Genomic DNA, 27,927 nt, shown 5'->3' on the forward strand with positions numbered 1-27,927 from the left:
AAAGATACATTAGGCAAGATACATTAAAGCAGTAAAACTAGAAATTCTAAACATTTAAGTGATTTAGCTAAGATGGATGAGAAATGAAAAATACATATTAAATCATGAGTAAAATTAGGTAAAATGACAGGATCAAAAATGAACTTTGTGTTCCATTTTTGGCATGTTCTGTGTATCAGTGCATTCTGTAAGGCATGGTATGATTTATGTAAAATTTGCTTTTCGACTTCGCTCTTCTGTAAATGTGCATCAGCTCCCTAATGTACACAGTGCTTTTGTTTGAAGTATGGTCATTCCTCTAACATGCACTGCTCTTACAGTGACTGCATCTTCAATGATAAAAAGTAAAATTGTGCTTTTACAGACACTTTAACTTGTTCTGTATTCTCAAGTCATTTTCTTCCCTAAATCCGTGAAGGATCAGAACGAGAAATTAGACAGTTTATATGACACTTTTTGTGAGTGATCCTATAAGCTTATTAGTTAAATGTTATACATTTCACTCAGTTCAAGTACAAGTTCATTTATTTCATGATCTTTACTGTTATTCCCAATTAAGTATCCATGATTGAAATCTGCATTCAGTATTGTACTGGGAATAAAGTATAATCTCTGTAGATTTCCATATTTGCCTATTGTATCCCACCTCAAATCCAAATACCCCAGGATATTATTACTTGCAGTAAATCACATGTAGCAGGCTGCTCTCCATACTAAGGTGCTTGTTCAGCACCCCTTCAGTTCAGAGCTGCACTTTTATACCTTTCATTGGTTCGTTTATCTTTTCCCCAACTTGTCCAACCTCGTCAACCTGTTTCTGAATAACGTAAAGACAGACCTTTTTATGATTTTGATTTTATTTGAATTAATCAGAGTAATATAAGAATGGTCAAGTTTGATGTCATGCCTTCTTATCTGTGAAATTCTAATACCTGAGATGGCAGAGTGATGGGGGGAAGTTTTATTATGCAGGTCTGCCTTTAGTATTGAATCTTGTTCCAACCAACAGACAGCCCTTAAGGTGCTAGAAGGAATCCATAAATCAAGTAGTGATCCTTTGGCAAATGTGCAGATGAGTCCAAGTGGCCCCTGTCTGTGGTGTGTTGGCAGACATATTGAACTTCTTGGATAAATTGGTCTGTATGTGTTAGCAAATTACCCCTGTATATATTTATGAGAGAGATTTCTCCTCTTTTACAAATGGATGATGTAGGCTATAAAGTAACAACATGAAACTTGGTCATCCTATTTTCACTATCACATCATTTATAAACCTCACCTCATAGTCATTAGTTGCTCAGTCTGCCAATATATTAAATCCCGAAGTTCTCAACAATTGTCAATTGTAAAGGTCACAAAATGACATAAAGCCTTTAGCATTTTGCCTAAAGGTAATTGTGAGTTAATTGTGAGTCAGTTACAGTACAAGAAATCACTAGTTTTACAGCATTATCATTAGTGGCCCTTCCTTAAATGCTGATAAAAGAAGTTATAACATAGCTCTGTAGCTAAAAACATAATTCATATTTAAAGCATATCTAATACTTTTACCTTTAAAAATTTTAACGTTGAGTAGTATACAGGAAGGATCACCTGTAATTCTTGATTTTCATTTAAAAACAGTTACTGTATATGAAAGGTCCACTATTCTAGACAGGACAAAACTTATAATTGGTCAAAATTTCTTTAAAAATTTATTTTTATTGTTTTTAAGTTTTGAAAGGTATATTTCAATTATGTAATGGCATATGGACCATCAAATGCTTAATCATTCAGTGCAACCTTATGAGTCTTTATTAACTTAACTTGTGTCTGGTCAAAATATTTCTAAGGTTAATTAACTTTTGTACAAAAACATTCATTGAATTTAAGTACTTGATTAGCATTCTATGAATAACAAAACTTTTGACGATCTAAAAGTCCTTTTTCTGATGATGAAAGACATAACCTTCTGTAAATGTCATTGTTTTATCCATTTAATTGAATTCTGTTTATAGGAATGCCATTTGAATCACATTAAAGTTTAAAAACAGGAATTTTAAAGTGAAGTACTGTAATCATAAATGTAATTGCTTTTATACCAAGTATTTTATTATTGTAAAGCTTATGATCCTTATCATTATTGCAATCATTTGAAATTAACATCTTCACTTCTGTGGTTTATGAGTTGGACTGTAGGATAAGGAGCAATTTTCTTTCTCTCATTGACCACAGCTTTTAAAGGAGCAACTTGCTTTGCACGAATTAAGTGGCACACACTTTAATCACTTTATTATATTTTCAGTGAGCTACAAACTCTTACTTTTATGCATGCCTGAATGCCTGTTAATGGGAGACAAACCAAACTTTCAGTGAGTGCTGTAAACTAAGTGGTAGGTGAGCTTTCACAGCACCCCACCCCCTGAAGAAGTATTTTGGATAACTAGGGAAATTGCCCAAAAAAAGAACTCATTATCTTTACCTGAAGACTTTGATGGCCTGTAGATCTTGCTACTGTGTCATGTTCTTCATCAGTTGAGACCCATACAGGGACGTTTTAGTCTGGTTGAGGGCAGTGGTTTTTCAGAATTTGCAGGAATTGATTTATGAGAGTATAAAAGCTATGTGTCATTCATTCCTTGCCACATCATTGAAGGAGGTAATTCAGTAGCAGCCAGTTTTTATGGGAAATAAGATGTTCATATTCACAATCAGCCTTGCATGGCTCTCACCATAAGTAGAAGTAGACTTGGATATGAAATTTTATAGGTTGAAGACTTAACGGCTTAGCTCTAATTAAACTCCCTGTTTTGCATAGCTGCTAGAATTTGTATCCATCACAGAATTCCAGCTTTGTATTAGCTCAGTTTGGATGAAAAAGAGGGCTGTATAAATCCTCCAATTGTTGTCCTCTAAATAGCTGTTTAACATAAGTAAAAGTAAATTTTTATTTCCCATAAAACGAATACATTTCATGTAACTTGGGATGTTCACCTCCCACCCCTTGTGAATGGTAGACATCTCTTGTTCTACATGTGGGAATCAAGGTAAAGCAGCATTTGCCAAGTCAGGTAGAATTTACCTCTGCTAGGGAAATATAAGTTATATTCAAGGTATCACATGTTTTATGCTACTACCCAGCACTCAGTCTGCACTAACCTGGCATTCAGGTATAAAAATAAGAGATTCGCATCTGAAAAAAAAATTTTTATATAATGCTGTATATTTTGCATGAATATTTTGCTGCATTTGATCAGTAGATTGCCATTTTATAATATCTTTTAATTTTTTTTAGCCATATTTGCAAATTTTGCTTTATTCAGATCAGTTCTGAGTGTTTTTTTTTTTTTTTTTTTTGCTTTGGTTTGGTGTGTATATTCTGCCATGTTGTTATTTCACAGACAGCAGTCGCTTATCCCAAGACTCGGGGGATTATGCCGATTATGCCATCCCACCAGATGCTATGCCAGATGCAATGCCATCCCTTAAGATACCGGGTTTGTGTAACTTTTTTTTTTCTTTGGTCTGCTCTCTGACCTCCTCTTTCTCAAAAGAATTTTGTACAGTTCCTCAGAAAGACTTCACTCCTGGTTAAGGCATTTTTTATACCATTGGCTTTACATGATCTTTTTGCTATTTGGTATACAGGTGAAGGTATGAAAAGATTGATGAACATATAGTATGAGAATGTTGAATACTATGTACAGATTTTTGCTTCATTACTTTTTTGTAAATTTACTCTTTTCCACTTTTTGCAGGTTTTGTGATACAGTTTTAGTGTTTAAGTATCATTGTACCAGTACAGTAACTATTTATTCTAAAGTCAGTTTTCCACTCACTTGAAAATCAGTTGTGCTATTTGTCTTTCCGTTCTATGCAAGGTCACAGTTGTCAACACCTGCTGTACAGCACTCACTTCTGATTAAAGAATGAGTACAGTAGTTCATTAGAGGTTAATCTATGTAAGATTAAAGGCAACAGATTTGTTTTCATCTTAGATACGTCATTTGAATCTGGCGTATCGGATGACTATGCAATCCCACCAGACGCGCGAAGTGAGAGCGGATCTCTCGAGTCCACCATGGCACCCACCCTCAGTGCGAGAACATCGTGCATTGAGACAACAACAAATACCCTCACGTCAAGTCAGTAAGTATCTTGTGTTTTATAAACTCTTAGTTTCACTTGACTTCAAAGTTTGCTGTTTCCACACTGTATGTGTGAGAATGTCAAGAGCAATACGTACAGTATGAATGAGGCAGTTTTGGTTGCATAAAGACAAGGGGCTTATCTTATCCTTACGGCTAAGGAACTGATATATTAATCTTTGGCACATCAAAAAGCCCATGTATTAAAGAAGTAAGGTGTTAATTACACTTGAGAGCCAGTATTCATGTCTAAGATTAACTTTTAATGTTACACAGAATATTCAATATTGTGTATACTTTGGAATTCAGTGATGCCATTACCTAGTTCAAATCTAATTGCTATCTCCTGAAAGCTGTAATTCCGTAAGGACATTCATAGTCTCATGAAACATTTAAAAGTACTACACACAAAATTCTTATTGATAAACATTCCTAGTATTTACTTCAACCATCCAGCAAAATTTTGAAAAAAGTGAAACATGTAAAGATATTTGGGAAGTAATACCAAATTCGTGAGAATCATTTCATTAATGGTATGGGAAACTGATTCATGGTACTGTACTGCATTCTGATTGTCAGATTAACAAGATTAAATTTTAGGAGCTTTTGTGTTAGGACCAAACATGTTTCATTTTGACCTTTTGGTAATTCAGAAATTCTTAATTGCGGAAAAAACATTCAGCAACTGAATACTTAGTACTGAAACTTTTAACAGGATTGAATTCCTTGCTAAGAGTCTTCAAATCCGATGGCACCCAGGACGACAGTGTTTAGGACGGTGATTTTCCTTCAGTTTTTTAACTTGCAAGTGCTATGATTAATTAACCGTGATATTCAATTCAGAGGCATGTAAGAATAGAATGCAACACTTTATAAAGGCTAAGATATCTATCTGGTGTTTCTGAAGTATTTTCTAAACATTAATTTGTCAGCCAGATTAATCATATATGAAGAAGCATTGCAGTATGATATGCAGCATTTCATAAAGCCAAGGCCTTTGCTCGTAGCTGTGGTGTTTCTGCCAAGTTGTGCAGGTAACAGAGTTTAAAGTTTGGAAGTACAGCTAGCAATAGATAATGAGGAAATTATGGTAAGAGGTTGTTTAAGTGAAACTGTAATATTGTAATACAGTGCTAGAAAGGTAATAGTTTCTCTTATAATGTTGTATTCTGTTTCACAAAAGTTAAAAGTAACTGGAGGATTTCTTTGTTAAAGCAAAGTGAGGGCAAAGCTTGATTTGCATTTCTACTTAACCACACTTAGGAGCTTGAGTCTGACATTTGGCATTCCAGTATACTTTTAACGTCATTTTAGCACATGTTGTCAGACGTGTAAAATTATGCAATATTAAATGCACTTTTGGCTTCAGATATTTCTCCTATTTTTGTTAGCTCATTGATTATTGTTAGTGTAACTTATTCTATATGAGTTTGTGGATTAGAATAGACAAAAAGAATGAAACTCCATTTCAAGAAATAAAATGTGAATATGGCGTTGAATGTGAATGAAAAATTACAGTATTTAAAGGCCAAATCATGCAGTTAGGGCCACTAGTGAAAAAATAGCGACTGGAACCACAGGGATTAGGAAAGACAGGTATTGTATACGTGTATTGAAAATGCATTAGATAAAAATAAGGGAAAAATTATTGTAACTATTTTCTTGACTTTCACGTTAACAGTCCATCACTTCCTTTTGCAGGACTGTACATTAGTGCATACCACTAATTTTAGATTCTTGAGAGCTACCTATTTTAATTCAGTTAAGGGAATGAATGTAAAATGCACTGCTTTTCAAAAAATTAAAGGCTTTTTGTAAAAAAAATCTTATTGCTGGTAAAGCTTTTGAAAAAATCAAACTACAGAAATCATATATCATTAGGAGGTTCTTATGCTCAAATATTAAGAGATAATAGCTAATGTATTCATGTTTCATTTTTGTAGATTGTTTTCAGTATTAACATATATTTTGAACTAATTCTTTTACAGCATAGGAACAGTATCACCTCGTAGAGAAAGTTCCCTGGAAAAGAACGGCTATCTCATAAAACTAGGAGGGAAGCTAAAAACATGGAAGAAGCGTTACTTTGTCCTTAAAGATGGAACTCTTACCTATTGGAAAAGTCAGGTTAGTTGATTTTGATAGTGTGTTCACATTAAATTTATGTTTCTTGAGCAGTTTTCTGTTGCATTACAGTACTGAAAGGGGAGAGAGGAAACGTTTTGATTAAATGCCTTGAAATAAAATAAAAACCTTGAGTATTATCTTTCTTATTATTTGGAATTATGTCATTTGAAGACATTTTAACAGGTTTTCTAAGGAAGACTAACTTCCTTATACAGAATTTTGTAATCTATAGGAATATTTGCAGAATTTGAGAACTTTAGTAAGTGTTAAATTATGTAAGAGTTGAACATCATAGACACCTAGCCCCTTGTTGCTTGCTGGGGCCTTCATAAACCAGTTAATAAAATCCAACTCATAAGTTGGATAAGTTGGCTGTACAGTAATTAGTTTCTACAAACTAAATTAGATAGGCTTTCTCACCTTTTACCTGCTCCAATTTCATTTCTTCTGCTGCCAGGATTAACCCTCAGTTGCTAAGAGAAGCATGTAGCTGAATATGAGTTAGATTGCTCTTGAAACTTTTACAGAGTTGAAGCTTAGCAGTATGCCCCCTCATCCATAGAATTTGAGTAGCTGATATGTTTAAGCTAAATGAAAGAATTAGGTCACCCCTTGCCCTCAGTTTTGGGTCTAATCTTGATGGAATGATGCATCTCATGGCACTGAGGGTAAGGTGTAGTTAAAGGAAATTTTTCCGGGATGGTCTTCGTTTGTGGTGGAATCATCACAAATGATGACCATCATTTGTGGTGATCATCATTTCATAAATCTTCAGTAAAATTTATCATGCAGTGACATTGTTGAAGTGCTGCTAAAATACTGGAGGATTTCTCTGATTTTATTCCATGGAACAGAGTGACATTCACCGGAAACCAGCGGGCCAAATTACTCTCAACGAAGTTTGTCGAGTTACCCGCTCAGAAGGCGCTCACACTTTTGAAGTCAACACAGGCAAGAAGACTTACTACCTCACTGCGGATAACACAGCTCTGGTGGAAGACTGGGTCAGAGTTTTACAGGTAAATTTATATTTTGTTTTTCCTAACTCTTGAGCCAATTTGCCAAAATTGGATGATGAACACCATCAGCCCATCTGCCTATATTTTTCATATTGTAATTGGTTGCCATTTTGTTGTTAACTTAGAATAGAATGGCAGGGGCTGTATAAAATATCAAACAGATTCCAAAGTTTCTTAGAGATTTTTATTTATGCAAAGGTTGAGTTGGATATTGACATTATTTCCTAAGTATATATACATTATTTTTTACCAAGTATCCTCCTTATTTACCCTTTTATAGGGAAATATTCTTGGCCATAGTTAAAGTAAAATGAGAATGGCAGTCCCAACTTATTCTCTGATAATAATTCCTTAACCATGTTCATGAACAAAATCACAAAGTAGTGTTTGTAATATATCCAGTCCATGAAAATAATTTCTTGGAAAATAGGATTAATGCTACCTTGCAATTTCTATGGAATGTCTGTAAAAAAAGATGAAAGTTATCAAGTTGAATTACAATAGTGTATTAAATTATTTCTTGTGAGATACAATGCAACAACATAACTGAAGTGTAGTTTTTAGAGCTTGCTATTATTAAAACCAAATAACTGCTCATTGGATGTAGTCCTACAACATTAAAGTTTGTTCTTGGGTTTTATTTATATATATATTTATTTGCATATCTTTCGTAGCTAATATGAAACTGATGAAACACAAATGGTAACCTTTTGTGGAAAGTACAGGAAAAACTATTGTTAAGCAGATTTCTCTTCTTATTACCAGTAATAAACTATCCATTACCCTTTGAAGGGGGAATGATAAACCTTAAAGGCAAGGTTCTGTACTTAAGAATTTTCTCTTTCTTTCAGAATGTTCTTCGACGTAATGCAACAAAGTTACTACTTAGCAAAGAAGATAACAAGCCAACACTTCAAGGGTGGTTAACAAAGGTTAAGCATGGTCATGCACGCAGATGTTGGTGTGTCTTGATAGGCAAAATGTTTATATATTTCAAGAGTCCTAATGATCAAGTAAGTATGGGTTGTCTACTGTTTACAAGTAGCTTGCATATTAGCTTAAAATGACATTTACTGGAGCTTATCAGGTGTTACTTGGCTCTTGTTACATGCTTTGTTGTGGTTTGTGGAGCGTCCCAGCTTAAAGGAACTTTTAAGATATAAGACAATGTTTATTTTAGCAAATGTTATCAGTTATTCTCTATGCCAGTCTTCATACTGGAAACATGGCAGGACACAGTAATTCCTTAACAAGGACAGACCCAAAACCTTCAAATACAGTACCTAATCTGTTTGTATTACTTCAAGTAATACAAACAAGTAATAGTTGGTCAGATAACCTACTAATCATTTTTAATTTAAACTTAAGTGCAAATGTGGCTACAATACATGTTAACTGCAATATTATATCTTAAATTTCAGAATCCAATTGGCCAAATTAACATGAGGGATGCCAGAGTGGAGGAGGTAGAAAAAGTGTCCGACTCAGAGGGCGAAGAAGTTGCTGATGACGATACTCCCAAAGAAGATTTAACAATAGGCATCTTTCCTTCTCACCAGGGGCCAACCTACCTCATAATGCCCAATAAGCAAGAAAAAGTAAATTCAGGAGAAATAGTCTTTTGCAATGATGTGCCATTATTTTATGGGTTGCTCACATTCTCTTAATGACTGTATAGCCTGAATTTGTATCCCTTGTATGCCTGGAAAATTTTGTTCAAGCAACTGAAGTATAATCTTGCCACAACTTTAGTTTTATATAATATGTGAGATCTTCATGTAGGTGCTTCATATTTGTCAAGAGACTAAATATAGCGTACTCTTGATAGTTATACATTAGTGTAATATAATCTGACTGTTACACATATGCCTTTCAGGATAGTTGGTTGTACCATTTAACAGTTGTCTCAGGTGGTGGACCAAATGCTGGGACTCAATATGAACAGTTAGTTCAAAAACTCATGGAGTTGGATGGAGATCCAAGTAAGTGCTCTGTGTTTGATTATTACATTCAGTCTCATAGATGTCTAGATCCAAATGCTTCCCCATTGGAGGCTAATTGATAGAATGTACAGTATTCCCTTTATATTCTGTTTGTCCTCTTTACATTCCCTGCAGTTTGCATAGCAGTATATCTGGATCATAGAATAAAAAGTGAATCAGTGGAAGGTATGGTGTGAGGCAACCCTACTGTAGGTGCCCCACTAGTCTTTAGACTACTGCATTTGTATGCTTAATGTACCCCCTTTAACAAGGTGCAGTTATGAAATTATTAAAATTTCATCTATCCCTATTAGGCAAAAGTTGTTTTTCAAGATTTTGTAAGTACTTTTGACTTTTGAGATGATAGTTTTATGAGAATTTCAAAATAAAGAGTACATTTTTTATCAGGAATTATAAATAACATTCTGTGCATTCATACATTATCGAGATGTATAGTATTACACATAGATATAGGAAAATACAATGATGTATTGATTTTCTTTATTTTACCTATTTTCCAGATTGTGTATTATGGCGTCATCCGTTGCTGCTTCATAGTAAAGACCCCATTACATCTCCTCTTACTTCTCTCCCGTCCTCCCAGCTTCAGGCTGAGGCTATTAAACTTTTTAAGGTATGCCTAGCTTTGTAGTGTTGACCCTCTTCAGTATTTTTATTTCTGTTTATAACTAAGTATGTATCTGTACCAATACTGTACCATTATTCTTGGTCAAAGGCAGTACTAAATCCTGAGGTTGATTTTTTATTAATAATGAGCACTACCTGATGGAGGAAGGACTGTTTTCAGTAGCCTAAACACTATACATGAGAGGAAATTCCAAGACTTTAGAGTGGCCATCCCTCCATGTAACAAGTCACACAGAAAAGTGTTTGTGTTGAAGGATATTACAGTATTATAAAGTAATTTAGTCAGTGGGTTTATGGTAATGTTTAGGTAAAGGAAATAAGATTGCAAACAGCCAAGGCAAGTATATCTGCAAACTCCTTGCAAAACCAATAATGGATCCCTTCAGCCCATAGTTTTTTTCCGCCTTCAGAGATTTTAAAACACTTGACTTTGCTCACATAATCATAATCACTATAAAGTATTTTAGTTAAAGGCTTGAAAGGATATTTTTTCAGGTCTCGTGCCATTAGAACATCCCACCTGACCCTATGTAGCTCACCCTAACTTAACATATCCCCACCTTATCAGGCTCTTCCCTACCCTTAAATGACACCATACAAACTTAACTCACCCTACCAGGTTTAACCTGCCGAGAATCCACTTAACTTTTCTGAAGTCCCTTGTACTTAATATTGACCAAAGACCACATCAAAATTAACCTGACCATATACCATTAAACTTGATCTGCTTAGAATGCACCAAGGTTCACCCTTATAGGCTAGATCAAACTTACATCCTCTACACCAAACCAACCTAGTGTAAACCTAACCAGACCTGATCCAGGTCTACCCTACTCCACCCAGTGTCACCCAGCCTGATCCTGCGATGACCGACGTAATCTGACCCCATCAAACCCACCCTAACCTGACATGGAGATTGCCTTGGACCATAAACTTATGGAGGACTTATTTTGCATAGATATTCTGAAAAACTACAATACCCCGTTACATAAGACCCACAGTACATTATTCAGTGTGTTGTTGGAGCTCTTCATTAAAATATATTATGGCTATTGGGATTTATTCTGTATGTGTCATGCCATATGATTGTGCTTGTAAACTGTAAATCAGGTGCAAAGAGATATAGAGGTAATCTGCTCATATGGATGCTTTTTGAGCACCCTGTAAGCTGTCCCTCCTGTAGTGCCACTGAAACTACTGTAAATATCAAAGGGAATTATTGTAAATCAAGGGCAAACAAAATCACCTATACAGTATCTAATTAGATGGTTATGACCTTCATGAATCAGTAGCCAATTACAAGACTTTATAGAAACCTAACACAAACATATTTAGTTTTATCACTTTCCAGCAGTTGCAGATATAAAAAACTGATATTTGCCATCCAGATCTGAGTGATAGTTAAAACTGGTCAATGACTGTATGAATTTCTGATGAGATAAATGTGACATTGCAAGTTATCTTGTTTTTCTCCAGAGCTACCCTCTTATTTGGGACATGGCTTGTTGCTTAGATAGGGATAATTGAATTCTCTTGAGTAATGATTTTATTGACAGCATACTGTATACTGTATAGATAAATCCCACAAGTCTCAAAATTGACTAAGTGATCTTGATAAGAAATTTATTTGTCTTCATTGTAAAAAGAATTATTCTTGTCCTCAGGGCCTTTTAATCCACAGTGAGGATCGAAATATGGTTCGTTTAAAATTGCTAAGAGCCACGTGAAGTTAAAGTTCATCTTCAGCCATAGTAAATAAGACTAGTGTATATATGAATTTTTGAGAACAAAAAATATAGGAAAAAAGCTTCCACTGTAGGTGGACTTTTAAAGGTCAAGGTCAATCATTCCAACCATTTAATAATTTGTTTCCTTTTAAAGCTCACAATTATGTTTCTGTACGAGATTTTCTTTGGTTGAAACTGAATTCTTTGACATACTGTAATGTAGTAAGTCTTGTTGATGGCATGATTTCAAGAGCATCGGGAAATCTACGATTACCAAAACACCGTTGTATCATGCTGTACACTTCCCATTGATTTTTTAAGTGAATGATATATAAATAAATGATAAAATATGCTGTTTGTTTAGATACTAGATTACCTACTGATAATTAATTTTGAGTTTCTATTTCCTTTCAGTCATGTCAGTTATACACATCTGTCTTAATGGATTCATCAGGTATTGACTACCATGTGGTATTATGTCAAAATGCTCTCCAGCAGTGCCTCACATACCCAGAGCTTCAGTCTGAACTTTTCTGCGGATTAATTAAGCAAACATCAAAGCATCTTCAAGCGAAGCCAGGGGTTCAGGTAACGAAGACTCTGAACAAAATCAAGCACTCTCGAGTAAGTGTGTATGCTTTATGTTGCAACAGTTTGATGGGTCAGCAACACATTAATACATACAGTTCTCTATTTATTTTTTTTGTCACACAGTAAAAGTATTGATTTTATTCAGTGTGCGCTCTTAAGGTGCAGGTATTTACAAGGATAGTTTAATAGGATTATTTTTGCCAGTATGGAAATTTCCCAGGACTTTATATTACTGTATACTGTGTTTTAAATAAGGCACTTTTCTGCCTTGTTATTAATCAAAAGCCCTTTTAGACAGCCTTGCTTTTCACTTAACTATTGTTTGAAATCAACCTTAAAAAATAAAATGCTGTACAGTACGTATTACTGTATAGCCAAAACTCAAAATGAGATGTTGGTCATTGGTTATCTTGGTAAACTAGTTGCCTCACATTTCAGTGCTTTTATTATCTTTCATTTTCTGCCAGGAAATCACTTCAGTGGTTTTTATATTTAATGAGTTCAGAGTCTTGTTGGGAAAACTAAAATATCAGAACTCTACATAGCAGGCTTCCACAAAAGAGAACACCCATAAAAAAAATAGAGCAAAGGAGAAAGCAGTAGACATTAGCTTATAAATATCAGCAAATAGAATTGAATGTATAATTAACAAATAGCTTTAAGTAAAACTAAATACTGAACGTACATATACAGGTATTAACAGTTTACCTAACTTAGTGCACCGTCAAGCAAAAGAACTGAAACACAACACTGAAAGTTCATAGTACAGTTGTTAAAATATTTGTTTAAAAGTCACTGCCTGATATAAAGCAGCTAAATGTAACACCTGAGGTAACCCGGGCAGCCACATGTACAGTACTGGCATAGTACATTCTCCAATCAGTAAAGCAAAATATAAACAGGTAGTTGAAAGGTGGGACGTTGGATGCCTGCGGTATCAAGGCAAAATGAAATAAATACCCCAAGGTGGCATCAAATAGGATGAAGAAGTAGAAGTTATCATAAGTCATCTCATTTTTGTCTTAAAAAATGCAAACAACATCGCTACTGACAAATTTTTAGTGTGGTGACCCTCTCATAAATTATACGTCATCCAAAGAGGAACTTGCCATGGTTCCTTTAGGCATACTCTCAGGAAGAATTTTTTAGTTTCTAGTTAAATAATCAGTAACAGGTGCGTTAAAAAGCGCCTTGCCTCTTGTCAAGTCAAGTCTTCTTAAGAGGAAAAATTCTGTTCTTTATAGCTTCAAGACTTTCTTTTATTGACATTCTACATAAATTAGACGTCATGATAACTAAATTGTACCAAGGGGGTAAAATAGTTGTCATAGATACAAAAGATTGTAATTCAACAAAGCTAATAAATCTGTTAGTGTTACAAATGCTTATTGAATGTTAAATTAGTTCAACAATGTTCCAGCGTCATTTATTGGAAGTAAAACAATTTGGTATGAGAAGTTTAGTTTTTGAAAAATTCAGTCTGTTTTCTTATAAATTTAACTTTACTACTGTATTTAATGTTACTTCATCTCTTTGCATTGTTTTTATTTTTGGCCTATGGTCATTCTCATTTGTGGAAGCTTTTTGATCAAATAATTTAACTGGGCTTTTTCATAAAATAAAGGTACAGTATTAGTGTCCAAAAGGTAAGAGCACAGTATATTGGTCTCTGTATTTCCAAAATTAATAGGACTGAAGCTAATGTTATGGAAAACAGTGCCTATGGGTGCCAGTCTACCGCCATCTGATTTTATTTGAAGTGGAACCCGCGTTTACATGGACAAACATAGCATAAATCATATGTTTATTGAAAGAAATCTTATTTGAATGTAGTGCTCATTCCTTCTTCCAGTTGCAGTTATCTGGGTTTGTTATTTTTACTGGAACTGCTATGGTTTAATTCTTTCCTCTCTACTTTGTTACATAGTGATGACACACATGCTCTTGTTGGTGGATTCAGGCTGATCTATACTTCTCACAGTTACTGTAAAGTTATGATGTTGCAACAAGTTATCCTTTCATGCAATTTCAATGTTACTTGTCCGTCATTGTAACCCCTTACGAAGTGGCGAGTAATCAGCTCTGAATGCCTCTGTTTCGAGTGTTTAAGGTTCTAGTCATTATCTTTTCAGTCAACCAGCATCGGAAAGAGCAGCTTTGTGGCACAATCTCAGTTTGTTTTTATAGGAACATTGATGTATGAAAAATTAATATTTATATCTGGGTGTGACTATATCTCGAATTTTCAGCGTTTCATAATTGTAATTTTACACTGATATTCTTGCCTTTTAAATGCAACTGCAGCATTCAATGAAGTATTCTCTATTTTCTCGTTTTTGTTCTCGGTTACAAAATATTATCAGCGTCAATGACCACTGTTGTCTTGGCTCTAGTTTGTTGAAATGAATCAACAGTCAGTTCTTGCATGTGTGGAAATAACACCTGATGAGCAGCTTCACGTGTAGCTCATGATGAATTAGCTTTGAATGGCTATTTACTCTTCCCTAGCTTCGTTCTTTACCACCTTTTGCAATAAGATAATGTGGTTTGTATGCTGAAATATTGAATTATGGAAACCACTTCATAAGTTTTAATTGCGCACACATGTAAAATCATTACATTCAACAATTTACTCTAATTACGAAGGCCTTTGCCCGAGTTACTTTGCCTACCCATCAAACCATTCCATCTCATTTTGATATTTGGGATAAAAACTAATGTCAGTGCCTAAAACAAAATCCATTGAAATGTTTTAGAAGGACATTTTATGTGATTGTAATATAGTATGCTATATTTAAGCAAAATTTTGTGAAAAATGAGATGGTATTTGCTTTTTTTAGTTTTTAAGTTACCCTTAATTTAAGTTACTTTTATTAAGTTGGGGCTGTTCTGCTTTAGCAAAAGAATGTGAAGATTTCCATTACCCTCTGACACATTATTGCTTGATGTACTTTATATATGAGATAGTAATGCAACAGTCATGCCATTATTATTCAAATATTATTCTCTCTTACACATTTGTTAATGAAAATAGTCACGGTACATTTTATTTTTTCAAAATGGTCAGCTCCTCCACATTTAGATTTTTTAGATCGATGCATATTAATGTGTCTTTTTTTACACAGTTCTAGTTATGCATGGATTAGCCTAGCCACTTGCCTGATTGTATTTCAGCAATTCATACACTTATTTGTTTATCATGCAGCATTCTTCATGCTGGTTTAGTTGATTTTATTTGTGTTATTTTTCACTTGTTTGCACTTTCCATGAGCCATTGTTATCGTAAACCCCCCTCCTGGCTGAGACATAGAAGTGGTCGTTACTTTGTGCATCTAACCTTGCAAGTGATATGATAAAACCATAACCCTAAAGAATTTCTTTCACAGCAGCTTCTTTGGGAGAACTTTGGTACGACAGTGACTACAGGTATGGCTTTTTAACAGAACAGGTGTGTAAAGAATTTTACACATCGACGTATTCAAGATATTTGAAACTTTACTGCAATACATCCTGTTTACTATTTTATGTATTATTCACTAATGATTGTCACTGTAACAGGTAAAGGAGGCAATTACAGATCGGCATATGGTTTAGGGGTATCAGGAATTTGGGAAAATGTGTTTCAGAAACTGTAAATTGCCTGAGCAAGACTAGTAACCTGTGCGTTCTTGATATTTTTTTATTGATTGCATGGAAAAGTATGACTTAGAGGCAAAGTTAAATTTTTTACTTTTCCAGGTACTTTGAATGATATGGAAGTTATGTAATTTTAATGTTTCTTAATAAACAAATAGACATTTTCTTGATCCTGTATCTGCTAATAGATGGAGAAAGTTGACCATCTAAAATTAATGAGCTGTCTCAGATTCGGGTGAATCACCAACTATCTTCAGGGTGAGGGTCATTCTTCTGCCATCAAATAAAACCTTTCTGTTATGTCTGTAGGCAGCAACTTGATGTAGTTTTATTTTATGTCAGGAAACTTGAGTAAACCTTGTAGGGGTTTATCACACTGCAAATGGTGCTAAAGGTTCCTTGTAGTGCCCCTTTAGCCCATCTTCACTGCTGTCTGCTTTTTGCTTTTAATCTATTCTCTTCATTATCTTGCTCCAACTTTAACTCTTCATTTAGGAACCAATCCTTTGGGCAATCTTGTGATAGTCTAGAAATGTGACTCGATGGTACAGTATTGTTAATCTAACTTTTAATGATAATGCTTCAGTAAAATCCCTCAGTATTTTACTGTTTTTCTCCTGCAGGTGTAGGTGAAGTAAACCAAAGTATTTAGAATAGATTTCCAATGCCCATACAATAACATGAGTGGTTGTGGAGTGAATGTAACTTTTGAATGAGTGAAAGTCATCTCCTCAGTAAATGCAGCTCCTGTTTTTGTTGTTATTATACAATTTATGCTAGGCAGACAGAAACTGTAGACCTTTAGTTTAGCTTGATTTTCTTTTTCATAGTGATCTCGTTTATTATCTAAAATGTTATGGCAAAGTTCTGCGTGGCGGAAAACATTAACTGTGATGTAACAAGGCTTCAGACCCCTTGTGGACGTGCCAAAAGTTGGCACTTAGATATGTATGAGAAACTAGAACTTTGAAACATGGAAGGTGGTCACATGCCTTTTACAATATTGCATTTTCAACAATTTAAGTCACTTATTCACCTTTTGTTGCATTTAGGCATTAAAGGGAACACCCTTGTTTCAAAACTCCAGGGAACTTGAGTGAGTTATTCAAAGAGCTCTAACCGCATATATAATGCAGACCTAGGCACTGCCCACTGTTGGATGAATGCCAGATACTGTAATTGTATTGGTTGACATATCCTTGAAAGACTATGGCTCTTGAAAAAATTAGTCACCTACCTTCTCATTAGTCATTGGTATTTGTAGTAATCTGGACATTTGCCACCTGTATTATGTTCCACAAGTGGCATTAAATTCAGCAGTACACATGGCATTGTGCTTGGCACTCAGCCATTCATTTTCATTTTGAAATTCTTGTTGTTCTCCACAGCCTTCTTCAGTTGTTGTTTCTGGCAACATGCTCATCTTTTGCTAAGTTTGATGGATTTGTGCCAATTATGTACCAGTAATGGATCTCAAGTTTCCAAATTCATGACAGATTTGAATCTTATGCTGCAATTCCCGTAGATGGGAAGATTTTTTGCACACCTATTTGCCCTTGCAAACTGTAAGCCCACTTCATGAAAGAAATCACCCTCCTCAGCTTGCCATGGCTGTTGCTGAAACAGAAGTCATGCTTAACCTTTAGGAGGGCCCAGATGACTGATTATTAATCGTCCCAAAGGAAGAAGTATAGATGTGTTGAAATGCCCAGGAAACTCCCCTTAAAAATCCACATTCTAGTTCTCGTTGATCCAAGAGTAGTAAAAAATTCCTACATCAATCAGGGGTTACTGATGCCCTTGGCAAAGGACCCAGCAAGGATAGTTGGTCCCCTGAAACACAACCTTGCTCTTAAACAAAATAATCCAGCTGGAATGCAATTTTGACTTCATTCCTAGTGCCACTGCTGACAGACCACTGGAGATGGAAATTGCAGGGGGATCCCACTAGGTACATGACTAACCAGGGTGGAGGTCTATTCCTCTCTGTCCCTTACATCTTTATCTCTCATATAGACTCAGATAATGAGTGGCTGCTGACAATACCTTCTTCAAGCTTCCTCACATCATAGACAACCTACCGTGTGACAGTACCACTTAATCAGTTTTGCTTACACATCCTACGAGGTTGATGAATCAGCTTACCCTAGAGCAAGGCCAACCACTTCCTGTTAAGCAGTTGGGAAATCAGCGGAATTTAATTAAAAAAAAGTCAAAATTTTTTATAATTAATGTCAATAAACAGGTTTTGGGTCTTAGTTAAAATAGATGTATAACTCTATTTTCCATTAACCTGTAAAAAGGTTTCTTTTATAGCTTTCAATGCTATATTCTTAGGTAGGATAACCATCTCCTTTGGCAATTTCTCAGTTCCTACTGAAGGAGGGACTAAGCACCATTCCATATAAGGAAATGCTGCTCTGTCCCAAAATTCTAGATGTTCACCTTCAGAAATAATTTTTCTTTCAATAATAAGGTATTTACCATCAGGAGAGAAGATATACAGTGAGGCGTCGTGCCAAGGGTTATCAGTATCATCAGGGATGGTAACTGGAGCCCCTACTATCCTTTGATTTGAAGTTTTGTAGCCTGAACTGGCCTTATTTTTGCTACCAGTCGGAGCTTCAAACCCAGACTCTGCCCGGGCAGACTGTGCAGCCACTTTACTCTTTCGTTTAAAGACTGCAAATTTCTTATGTTATATCTAATTTAGTGTCCGGGACTGACCTCATTTCCTCTTTGGAAGCATGGATAACATCTCTGATATAATGACGTTCAGTAGCAAAGGACATCTTTGATACTGAACATAATTTCCTCATGGAAGTCAGCAAATGTAGCAAGTGGTATTTCCCTACTAGGGGAGCTTGCATAATTTGATTGTGCCTAGGCAGCAGTACTGCGACTGCCAGGCAACAAAAGAGCAGAAGTCCTGGATGAATCACTATAACCTACAGAAGATAGACACTTCTGATGGGGTTAGGTGGACCCTATTAGGATCCCCTTCATTATCTGATTGCTGCATGAGAGACAGATTTTCTTCTGAGGCATCTCTGTCATGTACAGCAGAAGACTGTGGCCCTGGTCCTTCCAGGTTCAGCAGGGCAGTTTCAGTGGCAGTACCCACTTTATGTCCAATCATAGGGACATCTCTTCCAGGTAAAGCTCCTCTCCTCCATTGGAGGAGTTGACCTGGGAGGTACTAGGAACCAATGCTTCCAGGTATTGGCCCAAACCTGGGTTCTGGTTGGAGAGGGAGGGAAATATACTCTGCCGGAGTTTTGCTGGAAAGATAGTCTTCTTCTTGTGTATCCTTACTGAAACCTAGGACCCAGCAAGACAGCTTAAAACAAGTGGATTGAGCAATTCGAGCATTTTAATTTTGAGCATTCTTCAAAAAAGGTTAAAGCTGGCTCTAAGCAAGAGAAAGCCCCCTTGAATGCAAATTTCTTAAAAATTATTTAAGAGCACGTATCTAAACTATTATCAATATCCCACCCAGCAAGTTATAGTTACACCAAGAAGTGAGACAGTTTAAATTTGTAGCAGATCTTGTCAACAAGAATGGAAAGAAACATTTTTAATCATTATTTTTTTTTTGTATTGTGCTAAGATTGAGATCTTCCTGATACCCTATAACCAAACTTGACATTTTCATTGTTACTTTAACAAACTTGAACTGCAAATCGTGTGTTGCACACGTGAAAAATACTGTAATAGATATGTTTTTAAACTCGTACCAAAACATCAAAGGGGTTTCATAGATTAACTCTGGTGCTATGCAGCTTTTTTATCACATAAATTTTGGGGGATCAGATGTTTAGATTAACATGTACCTTTGGGATTTTACTCACTTTTATTTGTTTTTAAAATATATGAAGGGTGTATAAAGCATCTTCAAATAACTTTCTGTCTTTAAAGTGTTTTAACTATACTTCTGTACCTGGTTACAATGTCAGGTTCTTGTTCTCCTGAAAATTTGAATAAAAAAGAATTATATTTTTACAAACAGGATATCAGTACAATTTTTAGTAAAGTAATCATCATAAGTATTGAAATTTGAATCATATTCTTTCTGTAAGAAAGCTAATTTCACATATGATATTGCTCATAGAGCAGAGATGTACAACTTGCCTTTGTTAATGTACTGACCAGATTTGTATTTTCAACAAGATATCATGTACAACTTAGAACAACATAAACAGCACACACAAAAATTTAAGTGTATAGCATAAAAAAAACAAAATTTTTCATATAAACTCTGTAATTGCAGTTAGCTTTGATTAACAGTGTAAAAATCCCCAGACAGCTAATTATGACTGGAGATCGAAGAAGAATCATGAACAAATCAACTGAGTAACTGTCTGCTTGCAGTAAACTGAGAAACTATGTTTTTAAGCTAAAAAATTTGTATTGTGATAAACCCGTCACTCATAATTAGTCTTGATTGTTATATGGTTGGGAGACTAGCTCGGCATAGGGAATCACATTCTAGAGGACAGTGCCAGCGAGATAAGGAGATGCGAATAAAAACTGGCTTCAGTTTCAAGTCATGGTTCCATAATTCCTTAGGTACAGACGTGTAACCCTGGTTCCACAGATTATTTCAGCTGATTTGAATTTTTGTTTTAGTGCATTCTGACACTCATTTCTGCAACAAATCAGTAGTGCCAAGATACAGGAACCTCATACATCCTGCAATTGTGGGAAGCCACAGTAGGAAACCAGGGTTTTTGGTTAGGAGAAAATTTAGAGTGAAATACAAGAATGTATTCTAACGTCTTTATGATACTTCTGCAAGTTCTGGTAAAGGAAAGGTTTATTGAATACATTGAAAATGACACCACACACTAGGTAAGTAAGAACCGAGAATCCTAGGTTGGTTGTAGCTGGTTTATGCTGCAAACCAGTTTATTTTGATTTAATGTTCCCTAGGTTGGGTATGTTGGGAGTTGCCAGGTAAAAACGTGTTGGCCTAGGCTAGGTTAGGTCACGACCCTATCAGTTATTCAGTGCCCCAAGTTAGGTTTGTTTTGGGGTCCAGGTGCCCTAGGTTAGGTTGATTAAATACATCCGTACATTTAAATCCTCCACTCAAAATCCTCACTTTTCCAGTAATAATAAGATATATATAGCGGGGGGAAGTCTAGCAGCTCAACAATTATTATACACAATAAAACATATGAAAATCATATTTACAAGCCTGGAAAACAGGTATGGTTTAAAGTAAAAATTAACATAGACTTGTATTCAAAAATTTTTGCAGAATGAACCATAGAACTTTTTTTTTTTTTTTAGGTTGTTCAGGCATTATTCTAGATTATGGTAATGGCCTTTACGGTGACAAGCTTCAGCCTAGCCTACTATCACGTATTTCTGTTATCGTTTATATTTGATATTGTCATATTAATACCATTGAAGATATCACAGAATGATTTTTATTGATGTATGTCGTGCAGTGTATTAAAGCTTCGAAACATATCATCACATTTTGCAAAACAAAGGTTGCATTGAAATTGTACCGTACCGAACCGAACGGCTGTTAGCCAATTAGACTGATAGACATAGGCTATAGATATAGATACAGTTAAGTAAAACACATTTAATTCAAATACCGTAAAAAAAAAAGAACAATGTAGAGGACTGAAATTTGAAAAAATTAAAGGATTATAATTTTGCTGCTTGATTAGGCCGTTGACATTAGCAGTGTTAACTTGAGAAACAAGAAAGAATGTAATATAGATTTTTTTTATGTAATTTCTACTTATTTGCAGTTGTAAAATATCTTGGTGTTATAAGAAAAAATCTGAAAGCTCTTTAACTGTAGGATAATAGTACTAAAGATCTAATCCCTTACGAAGAATGGTGTGTGTGTGTGTGTGTTTAGCCCGGCATAATAGGTCCAATATTAAAGTAGCCTTTTAGTATTCTTTATTCTTTACAATAACGTGATCGTTATTGTTTTCATTCATTTATAGTTTTCCATTAAAACAAAAGTTTATTACGTAACACCGAATTACCACACAGTCGGCTTTCATAGAAAACGGGACAGCAAACTGTAAATAATAGGGTAAACTTATGTAATTTGGTGAAGTGCTACTTTGTTGTCAGTATAGCCCTTGTGTTCTTCATTGGTGTTTGTACACTTCATTCACCATTCATACACACTTGCTTACACTACTGAAGGATTGTTGTGTGTGATGATACAGTCATTTAATCGTGCATACTGTTTTGGATAGGCTATCCTACGTCTGCTTTGAGGTAGGTTTTTGTGCCAGACATTCAGGTGTCTTATGCCATATTTGTGAGTTTTCTTTTGTTTAATACACGCTTGCTCTATAGAACATTAAAGTATACTAATCATTACTTATTTATTTGGATTCAGTACGCAATTCTAAGTTAGTATACGGCTTGAAAGGCAAGCCATAGGCTAGTTAGGCTGGGAGTTTGTGGTAACTTAGGCAAAGGTAATGCCATTTTGGACATAGCTCACACCTGGTTAGGCGAGGGGTTACTGCGTAGAAGTAGTTACATATTATAGTGTTAATTGATTAAATTAGACTGCGGTAGTTTATGTTCACATCTATAAGAGGGATTTGTTAGCTTAATTGTCACCAGAAGGAGTTGCTCATTGCCCTAAGGTCAAGTTTAATTACGTACACCTTATAAAACACACCATTCATACATGCCTTAATTCAAAACCATCCTTATATGAATACAGCCAAAACTATCCTTATATGAATACAGCTAGTTTACATGTAAAAAAAATAACCAATATACTATAGAAAAACTCATTTTCCAAGGTAATAAGCTGTGCAAAGTTATACCAAAAAATATTTAAAAATGTAAGTACTGTGTTTGTAAAATAATTTATTCATCAGGTCTCACGACCTGACAGAATCAGCTAGGCTAACGTGCAAATAGCATAGTTTAAACAAATTTTTCAGTTATACAAAATTAAGGCTATGTGAACTCAAATTATTTTTACATTCAGTGGAATATTTTATCAATATTTTCCATTCATCTCTGTATAATTTCCTTTTGAAATTCATTTTTGCTTATAAATAAAAGATTATTAATATTCATATCTAGGACATTTGTCATAAAAGAAATATTTGTTTCTATGCATAAAGATTCTGTGTTATTAAAACAATTTTTAAAACAGAATGACTTAAATGCTGACGAACGATTGTACCCTCTTAAGACAAATTTATGCACCTTACTTAAAATCTCCAAGGATGGCATCAGTTTAACATTACTGTATTGGTGGAACTAAATTACATTGTGTCCTCTCTTGCACACTGAGGAGCCTGCTATAGCACACTCTCCAAGTTGTATTTAGATCAACTTGCATGTTGGTTGTGTAAAAATTAAATAAATTAGATCCATAAAAACTTGTACAATTTGTAAAAATTTTGATTCTTGCATTGACAGATAAAAAATTAAATGGACATAATGACATTTGTTCTTGTTTTGAAAAGCGAGACAAGAGTTTTTATCAAATAACTCTCTTGTATTAAACATAATGTGACCCAGATGCTGTTAACTGTTTAAAGAATCTTATTGCATAATTTGAGTTATATATTAATTGTCTTACCTTTATCTGGATTATATGACTATCCAAAATCATCACCAAAGTTTTTAAATTTGTCAGGTAAATATTTCATTGATCTTTGAGATGTTGCAAATAAAATGACATCAGCATAAATAAAAATACTGAAATACATACAGTATTCCCTATGTAGCATCCAATTTCAGCCATGGTAATGCAATTAATAATGTTATCCATGTAAAGAGTAAAAAGATTTGGTGACATGACTCCTCGTTGCTTAACCCACCCATTTCTTACGGCAAATTTGTCAGAGTATAAAAGGCTCCATTTTACCTGCCCCTCTATACATGAATACTGTACATAATTATCAGAAGTTTTGTAACAAGGGACAGAGACCATGGTCGGTTAGGAATTTTGACTAATATATTGTAATGTACCCTATTCATTGGTTTCCATTACAGTAAATGTACAAAGCAGTGTAGAAGTCCTTTTTATAGCAAACTGATAGTTGCTTGATTTAAAGATATCTATAAAATAAATAGTCCAAGACTGTACAAAAGTACTATTCAGTGCAGTAGCTCTGTAATGATCATAATTTAATGTGAATTTCCTTTTATTTTTGACTAAGGGTGAAAGTATGACAAGGTGAAAAATTTCATTGGTGTTTTCATGACATAAAATGATAGTGAAAAGAAATGATACAAAAATAAATTTATTTCTTTGGGTCTTCAATAAAAGTATTGCTGTAGGCTAAATGTCCTAAGCATCAGTGTTTTTTCCTTGATCTAGTTTTCCAACAGCCAACTCAACCATTGATGGAGTGATAGTGTGAAGGTGTAAATTAGTATTAACTGGACACTTCTGATAGTTTTTAAGTATATTAACATGCATCTGCATCAAAAGTGAAGACAGTGTATTGGCAGGCTGTTCAGTCTATAGTGACTTGTTTTTCTTTGACAATGTCAAACACTCCCCTACCTGTTTATCCATCAGATATGTTTGAATGTAAAACTGGATTGGAGTATACAAAAGTAACTTCTTTTAAAAAACAGTGCCAGTTTCTATTTGTCAGATTTATGGCCACCTTTTTTACTGAATTCTGTTTTGATTCTGTTGTATTGTTGTAACTGCTCTATGGTAATTGAACCTGGTTTGCCTCCTCAAAGCAGCAACACAACCATTCATTCAGTGCCCACAATGTTTCCATAAAAAATATGGACTGTCCAAAATTGCTTCACTCTTAAATTCCACCGGTACTTTTCCTACCTATATTATGTCTTCTGTTATATCCCTCTCAGTGTGACTGTGTAATGCATCAAAGCACATTGAGTGGGAAAAGTGGAAATAAAATTGCACAGGTGCAAATGGATGTGCAGCTTGACCAGGCGAACCAGCTGAACATTGTATGTACAAAGATTTGAGAGACACGGAGGTGAATGTTGTAAAGGACAGTCATTTGATTTTACTGTATGTATAGTCTTATTGCATCATTGTTGATTATCGGTCAGTTTTCTTGGGTAAATTGTTCACTCTACAGGTCAGTACATATGATTACCTAATGATATAACTTTATGCCATATATACTGTACTGTACGTACGTGGAAATGTTAATAACAGGGAAATCTAGTGAACATGAAGTGTACCAGCATTGAATTGACACTTACACTAGTATATACTGTTCAACATTACAGATAATCTACCCACTGAGTTTTCATTTTCTTGTTAAACTGGTACATTCATTACGTACAATACAATACCTTTGGATGTATAGTGATAGATGATAGTAATTACTTGTTCATGATTACAGTGCTGTACATGATTTCGGTAGGCTAGGCTACGGTGAAGTTCTTTAGTGACATATTTTGCTTGGATAAGTGCCAAATTTATTGGCTTTGTGTTTAATATGCACTTAATATACAAAAAACAACTTGTTGTTCTAATTCTTATGATTCTTTACAATTTTTAAAGGTACTGTATACTTTCTTAGATTAGCCTTGTCACTGCTCCATTTTCCATACATAGGATGTTTTCAGACCCATGTGGATATTTATATATATATATATATATATGTATATATATATATATATATATATATATATATATATATATATATATATATATATATATATATATATATATATATATATATATATATATATATATATATATACACTGTATAGACAAACACTGTACTGTCCTGTGTTAGCCCATTTTTATTTTGAAAGATCACCAATATGAAACAAATCTCCATTATTCTCTCATCACCAGAAGAGGGTAAGAAAGAAAAAGGGAAAAAAATTGTAACTTAATAAAAGGGAATACCTACAGGGATATGGGAAAACACAACTTATAAGTAAAGCAGTTACCGTATATGCTGGTATATAAGGTGACCTTTTAACCTCAAAAAATCTCCCCCAAAATGGGGTTCGTCATATATGCCGAGTATAAAAAGAGAACCTTAAATTCTGCCGAGATTTTTAATGATAGGCTAACAACTGTAATAATGGCAATAACTGTAGGTACAGTAATTCTAGTGAGTCACTAGCAACACAACTATCAATAGTGTAAACAAAATAACTAATTACAGATAATTACTGTTACTAGCTTTATCCAGAGCATCATTATATCAGATACGTACAGTTATCACAAGACCCCATCATGGCCACACTAACTATTTGTAAAAATAAAAGGAATAAGTATGAAGCTTCATTTAAGTTAGAAGTAGTAAACCTGCAAAGGAAGGAGAAGAAGCAGAAATTGACATGCCTTCAGATTCGGAATTTGATCTGTACGATGATTTCCATACAAATATATCACAAGATGTCATCAACGAACTTAATGATATCAGGTGATGAACATGATTGTAATGAATTTGTAGGACTGTAATTGTTTAAAAAAAATTTTACTTACATCAGCTGATAGCGTCATTTAATTTAATAAATTGTGGGTCATCTTTTATGGCAAACATACCTCTAAACCTACATTTTTACATGAAAAATTGGATGTCATCTTATATGCAGAGTCTCCTTATACGCTGGCATATACAGTATGATGATATCTTACTGTTTCATTAGAAATCCATGAAAAGTATATAAGGAAGAGTTTGATTATTCAAATGGCAGAAGAAAGCTAGGTAAAATTCTTGTGCCTGTTGTTAATGACAGGCCCCCACACACATAAATGAGGCCAACAGTTCCATCCTATCGAATTGGTCAAAGGTGTGAATATGCACAAATGTCCAGTCAGTAGTACAGTTGATTTTTGAGTGACTTTTTCTTCAAGACTTAAGAAGTTGCAGGTCTAGTGACATTGCTCAATGCTATAAAGTAAAACTTAAATTATGATTTGATAGTTTTGACATGATACAGTAGACTGTATAACTACAATCACAAAACTATTTAATTTCAGCCATTCTTTGATTTATTACACAAATTACATAAAACCCTTTGTAAAATTATGAAATTCTTATAACAAAAAGAACAAAACACTAAAGTAATATCTTATATTTTAATTGGTCATGCTCATTTAGTGCTTGAATATTTGATGATTGAATTGCATGATCCAGTTGCTAAATAGTAAAAGGGAAAAGCAGTTACCAATATTCAGACAGGTCACAGGTCTCACATGAAACCTGTGACTGTCTGAATTTTGGTAACTGTTTACAATCCTTTTGCATAAATTTTGAGAAATTACTTGTTGGGTCTACAGGGTTTTGACATCGGATTTTTATGTTTTACATTCTAGGTGTACGTAGTTCACTAAATAAGACTTTTTATTTAATACTGTATTCCTCAATTCAGAGTTCAAACTTTAGGAACCTGCTAATGACCTAAATAAATATTGAATGTACCCACTTAAACCCAAATTATGTTGTTGTTGAGAATCACTGAATTGATGTAACTTTGAATTTATAATTATAGTAATACCTGTACAATGTTCAGTATTAATGACACCCATGTAATTTGTGCCGCAAGATAAGTGACTGCGAAGATTTTTGGTTCTTCAAGGCTTTTTTCTCACCAGTCTTCCAGAGGATTTTGGAGGTTATGCGTATAATGTACTGTTCTGCATTACATACAGGTGTCATTTCCTTCTTGGTGGTACCGCCTACAGTGTGCCGTGTGTGGTATATGGCAGGCAGTCATCATCACCCAACTGCATTACTTTCTACCTTTTACTTTTCATCTGTTCTGTTTAGGCTCTTCTCACCTTGCTGTCCAACTTCTCTTACTAAACTTTTCACCTCTCACAGATAAACAGATCCTTTGGGCAAATTCTTAAAGAGTCTAGAAGTATGATTCAGTGGTAAAATTAAATTGGAAGACACTCTTATGATAATGGTGTCATTTGTAGTCACCAGTGGATATTTTCTGTATTTCTTCGTTAATTTGGTACAGTGATTTAATGATCTTGTGTTTCATATGTAAAGCCAGGTTTGCTCATTTATTAGGTAGTGTATCTTTGGATTACATGCTCATCCAACATTGGAGTCATATAATTTGATCTGTGACATGAGAATCT

General features: G+C 34.6%; 1 protein-coding gene across 12 annotated transcripts in view; it reads left to right on the plus strand.

The window, feature by feature from the left end:
* The window catches only part of LOC136851956 (uncharacterized protein CG43867), a 1,078,149-nt gene that overhangs the window by 1,032,073 nt on the left and 18,149 nt on the right, over positions 1–27,927 (plus strand). For 9 of the 12 annotated variants that reach the window (XM_067126317.1, XM_067126320.1, XM_067126324.1 and 6 more), the window contains 9 exons: positions 3,381–3,476; positions 3,978–4,128; positions 6,116–6,254; positions 7,109–7,273; positions 8,125–8,286; positions 8,695–8,871; positions 9,150–9,255; positions 9,777–9,889; positions 12,045–12,254. In XM_067126317.1, coding sequence (XP_066982418.1) covers positions 3,381–3,476; positions 3,978–4,128; positions 6,116–6,254; positions 7,109–7,273; positions 8,125–8,286; positions 8,695–8,871; positions 9,150–9,255; positions 9,777–9,889; positions 12,045–12,254 — 1,319 coding nt within the window. The remainder of the gene's footprint in view (positions 1–3,380; positions 3,477–3,977; positions 4,129–6,115; positions 6,255–7,108; positions 7,274–8,124; positions 8,287–8,694; positions 8,872–9,149; positions 9,256–9,776; positions 9,890–12,044; positions 12,255–27,927) is intronic. The other 3 variants (XM_067126323.1, XM_067126327.1, XM_067126321.1) reach the window with 2 other exon arrangements.

Source organism: Macrobrachium rosenbergii, chromosome 24 (assembly GCF_040412425.1).
Source record: "Macrobrachium rosenbergii isolate ZJJX-2024 chromosome 24, ASM4041242v1, whole genome shotgun sequence".
In the NCBI taxonomy this organism is placed as follows: domain Eukaryota; kingdom Metazoa; phylum Arthropoda; class Malacostraca; order Decapoda; family Palaemonidae; genus Macrobrachium; species Macrobrachium rosenbergii.